The sequence below is a fragment of the Eriocheir sinensis genome, unplaced genomic scaffold, assembly GCF_024679095.1.
Source record: "Eriocheir sinensis breed Jianghai 21 unplaced genomic scaffold, ASM2467909v1 Scaffold50, whole genome shotgun sequence".
NCBI lineage: Eukaryota > Metazoa > Arthropoda > Malacostraca > Decapoda > Varunidae > Eriocheir > Eriocheir sinensis.
Window position 1 is genome coordinate 220,001 of NW_026111832.1, and position 5,000 is coordinate 225,000.

General features: G+C 43.6%; 1 protein-coding gene and 2 long non-coding RNA genes across 6 annotated transcripts in view; 1 reads left to right on the forward strand and 2 right to left on the reverse strand.

The window, feature by feature from the left end:
• The window catches only part of LOC126992770 (uncharacterized), a 212,733-nt gene that overhangs the window by 47,636 nt on the left and 160,097 nt on the right, over nucleotides 1–5,000 (forward strand). The window lies entirely within an intron of this gene.
• Nucleotides 1–5,000, reverse strand: part of LOC126992759 (trithorax group protein osa-like) — a 177,929-nt gene that overhangs the window by 20,349 nt on the left and 152,580 nt on the right. For all 3 annotated transcript variants that reach the window (XM_050851570.1, XM_050851569.1, XM_050851568.1), the window contains exon 4: nucleotides 4,369–4,503. In XM_050851570.1, the coding sequence (XP_050707527.1) occupies nucleotides 4,369–4,503 (135 nt within the window). The remainder of the gene's footprint in view (nucleotides 1–4,368; nucleotides 4,504–5,000) is intronic.
• Nucleotides 1,052–3,617, reverse strand: LOC126992771 (uncharacterized). Its single transcript, XR_007747032.1, has 3 exons — nucleotides 2,951–3,617; nucleotides 2,723–2,838; nucleotides 1,052–2,372 (listed from the first exon to the last, which is right to left on the reverse strand). It is a non-coding gene; the product is annotated as an uncharacterized LOC126992771 (long non-coding RNA).

Genomic DNA, 5,000 nt, shown 5'->3' on the forward strand with positions numbered 1-5,000 from the left:
AAAGGAAAGGAAGGGAAGGAAGGAAGGGAAAGGGAAGGAAGGGATGGGAAGGAAGGAAGGGAAGGAGAGGACGGGAAGGGGAGGAAGGAAAGGTGAGGATGGGAAGGGAAGGAAGGGAAAGGAAGGAAAGAATAATAATACGAGAAAGAGAGAGAAAAATAAATGATAGGAAGGACAGGAAAGGAAAGAAGAGAGAGAGAAGGAAGGAATAGATTAGAAAATTGAAGGGACTGGAAAACGAGGGAGAGAAGAAGGATATCAATAGAGAAGCAGAAGAAAGGAAGGAGAGGGGAAGGAGAAGAGAGAAATAGAAGGGAAGGGGAGAGAGGAAGAGACAGAGGAGGGAAGAGGAGAATGAAAGGAAAGGGATAGAACGAGAAGGGAGGGAAAGGAAGGAAGGAAAGGAAAGAAGAATATTGAAAGTAAGGGGAGGAGAGGAAGGGAAGGGAGAGGAGAGAAAGAGTAGGAAAGGAAGGGAGAGAAAGAGGAGGAAAGGAAGGAAGAGAGAGAGGAGGAAGGGAGAGAAAGGGAGAGGAAGGGAAGGAAGGGGAGAGAAAGAATGAGGAGGAAAGGAAGGGAGAGAAAGAGGAGGAGGAAAGGAAGGGAGAGAAAGAGAAAAAGGAGGAAAGAAAGGGAGAGAAAGAGGAGGAGTGAACAAGGAAAGAAAGGGAGAGAAAGAGAAAAAGGAGGAAAGGAAGGGAGAGAAAGAGAAAAAGGAGGAAAGGAAGGGAGAGAAAGAGAAAAAGGAGGAAAGGAAGAGGAAGAGGAGGAAAGGAAGAGGAAGAGGAGGAAAGGAAGAGGAGGAGGAGGAGAATGAGTTGGCGGCGTAGACTAAAATTTAGGGGAGACATAATCAAATTTTCGACGCATTTGGGGTGGACATGACAACCTAGCGCCTCTCTCTCTCTCTCTCTCTCTCTCTCTCTCTCTCTCTCTCTCTCTCTCTCTCTCTCTCTCTTTTCTTTGCCTTTTTCCCTCTCCCATTTTTTTTCCTTTCCTCTCCCCATTTTCTTTTTTTTTCTTTTCTAAGCCTCTTTTCCTCTTCTTTTCTCCTCTTTTCTTTCTCTTCTTCAGTCTTCTTTTCCCTTCCTTTTTTCTCCTCTCTCCTCTCTTGTCCTATCCTCTTTTTCTTTTCCTCTTTTCTCTTTTCTAATTTCCTCATCTCTTCTACCTTTCTTCCTCTCTTCTCCTCCTCTCCTCCTCTTCTCTTTTATCATATCTTTTCTCTTTCGTCTTTTCTCCTCTTCCAGGCTTTCCATTCCTATCCTTTCCTCTTCTCTTTTCTCCTCTTCTCTTCTCTCTTCTCTAAGTCTCTCCTATGCTCTCTTTTCTCTTCTCCTTTCTGCTAACCTAGCCTCTACTTTCCCCTTCAGTCTCTTCTTTTCTCATCTCTTCTCCCAGCTCTTTCTCTCCTATCCCAACCTTCTCTCTTTTCCTCTTCTTTCTTCGTAATCTCTTCTCATCTCTTCTCCCAGTTCTTTTTCTCTCCTATCCCAACCTTCTCTCTTTTTCTCTTCTTCTCTTTCTCCGTAATCTTTTCTCGGGCATTCTCTTCTCTGTAACGCATAGAGAGAAAACCCAAAACAGCCAAGCAGGTGATGGGCTTAAAATTCTTCAGGTAACATAAAGTACTTGCAGGTTAAGACTCCACAGGTAACATTTAATTAACAGGTGGATATGGAGTTTACATTGAAGCGTCTCCATTCATTAACCTTTACGTATTAATGGAAGCGGTTTAAAGGGGCATATTCAAATTGCTAACCGACCTTTTTTTCATATAATTAAAAAAAATTCATTCCCCCCCAAAAACGTCATTTGTTTTAACGTTTATAGAGAGAACACGAAGATAGCCAAGCAGGTGATGAACGTTTTAAAATTCTTCAGGTAACGTCAAGTACTTGCAGGTTAAGACTTCACAGGTAACACTCATTAACAGGTGCTTCAAGGTACATTACACAGGTTAACAAAGGTGGATATTTACATGTGCGATATGGTGTTTAAATTCAAACGTCTCCATTAATTAACCTTTACGTATTAATGGAAGGAGTTTAAAAGGACATCTTCTGGAGAGTTTACATACAATCCCTTATCATTTACTAAGGGGATAAAGGGAGGGATATTTTAAGGGATAATGGTTTACAAAGAGGGATATTTACAATTGCGTTTGGTGTTTAAATTCAAGCGTCTCCATTAATTAACCTCTACGTATTAATGGGAGCGGTTTAAAAGGACATCTTCTAGAGAGTTTACATACAATCCCTTATCATTTATTAAGGGGATAAAAGGGAGGGCTATTTTAAGGGATAAGCGTTTACAAAGAGGGATATTTACAATTGCGTTTGGGGTTTAAATAGAAGCGTCTCCATTTTAACCTTTACGTATTAATGGGAGCGGTTTAAAAGGACATCTTCTAGAGAGTTTACATTCAATCCCTTATCATTTATTAAGGGGATAAAGGGGAGGGATATTTTAAGGGATAATGGTTTACAAAGAGGGATATTTACAATTGCGATATGGTTTTTAAATTGAAGCGTCTCAATTTTAACCTTTACGTATTAATGGAAGCGGTTTTAAAAGGACATCTTCTAGAGAGTTTACATACAATCCCTTATCATTTATTAAGGGGATAAAGGGGAGGGATATTTTAAGGGATAATGGTTTACAAAGAGAGATATTTACAATTGCGTTTGGTGTTTAAATTCAAGCGTCTCCATTAATTAACCTTTACGTATTAATGGAAGCGGTTTTAAAAGGACATCTTCTAGAGAGTTTACATACAATCCCTTATCATTTATTAACACGTGGATATGGAGTTGAAATTAAAGCGTCTCAGTTAACCTTTACGTATTAATGGAAGCGGTTTTAAAAGGACATCTTCTAGAGAGTTTACATACAATCCCTTATCATTTATTAACACGTGGATATGGAGTTTAAATTAAAGCGTTTAAACCTTTACGTATTAATGGAAGCGGTTTTAAAAGGACATCTTCTAGAGGGTTTACATACAATCCCTTATCTGTATTTATTAAGAGGATCAAGGGAGGAATATATATGCATTTCTAAAGGTGCGTCAAGGTATACATAGGTGGATATTTACACTTGCGTTGAGTGTTTAAATTCCACCCTTCTCCATTAACTTACATATTAATGGAAGCGTTTTTAAATGGGTGTATGTTTAATGGGGTTTAAATACCATCCCTTATCTGTATTTATTTATCAAAGGGGTAAAGGGAGGATAATTTTAAGGGGTAAGAGTGCATCCATTTAAGACACAGAGATGAGTTTGCAAGCGTGGGTATAAGGCCGGGTGTAAGGGGGGGGGGAGGTGTAAGCGGTGTCAGGCGTACCCATTTAGATACATATAAGCTTAGAGTGTATCCATTTAGACACATAACCTCAGGGTGTGTCCATGTAAACCACAGGGGAAGGGGTGTAAGGGGAAGCGATGTCGGGTGTAGCCAACTAGGTGTAAGCACAAGAGTGTATCCATTTAGACACATAACCTCAGGGTGTGTCCATATAAACCACAGGGGAAGGGGTGTAAGGGGAAGCGATGTCGGGTATAGCCAATTAGGTGTAAGCACAAGAGTGTATCATTTAGACACACATAACCCGGGCTTTTTTTTTTTTAGCGGGTTTTTTTGTTATTATTATTGTTTCCTTTTTTTTGTGCCCTTGTGCTGTCTCCTATGCTGTAAAAAAAAAAAAAGGTGTGTCCACTTAAAGCCACAGGGGGGGAGCGGTGCCGAGTGTATCCATTCAAGTGTAAGTGCGGGGGGAAGCGATGGCGGGTGTATTCAGTTAAGTATACGGTCAAAGTGTACCCATTTAGACACATATATAACCCCAGGGTGTATCCATTGAAGCCACAGGGGGGTGGAGGGAGGCGGCGGTTCCGAGTGTACCCATGTATATAATAAGCGCAGGGTGTAATCTTTGAAGCCACCGGGGGGAGGGGGGGGAGGCGGTTCCGAGTGTACCCATGTATATATAAGCGCAGGGTGTATCCATTGAAGCCACAGGGGGGAGGGGGGGAGGCGGTTCCGAGTGTACCCATGTATATAATAAGCGCAGGGTGTATACAATGAAACCACAGGGGGGAGGGGGGGGGGGAGGCGGTTCCGAGTGTACCCATGTATATAATAAGCGCAGGGCGTATCCATTGAAGCCACAGGGGTGCGATTAGCTCAGAGTGTATCCAGGTGTACATAAGCGCAGGGTGAATCCACGTAAGCCAGGGGGGTGGGGGGTGTATATAAGCTCAGGGTGTATCATATTAGCACTGGGTGTATTCATAGCGCAGGGTGAATCCATTTTAAGCCACAGGGGGGGTAGGTGCGTGAGTCCGTTTGGGGGATCGGGTCTAACCTTAGGACTTCCAGGTGCATGTTCCAGTAACCCTCGGCCTGGGGGGTGGGCTGCTGATGCGTCGGGGGAGGGGGGGCAGGGGGGGTGGGGCCCTCGCTCGGGCTAAATACACCCCAGCTTGCCGAGGGGGAAGACCTGGTTAGTGTGGAGGGGGGGGTTGTGGTGGGGGGGAGTGGTGGTGGGGGGAAGGGGAGGGGGTTTTGTGTGTGTGTGTATATGGGAAGGGTTAGTGATAGGGAAGGGAAGGGAAGGGAAGGGAAGGGAAGGGGGGGGAAGGGAAGGGAAGGTTAGGTTAGGTTAGGGAAGGGAAGGGAAAGGAAGGGAAGGGAAGGGAAGGTAACGGATGGGTAGGAAGGGAAGGGAACGTTAGGTAAGGTTAGGTTAGGTTAGATTAGGTTAGGGAAGGGAAAGTTAGGTAAGGGAAGGGAAGGGAAGGGAAGGGAAGGGAAGGGAAGGTTAGGGTAGGGAAAGGAACTTAAGGGAAGGGAAGGGAGGAAAAATGAAGAATACATTGGTTAGTATCATGGAAGAGAGAGAGAGAGAGAGAGGTGAAATTGTGTGTGTGTGTGTGTGTGTGTGTGTGTGTGTGTGTGTGTGTGTGTGTGTGTAGGTTTTGAGTGCAATATTAAAGT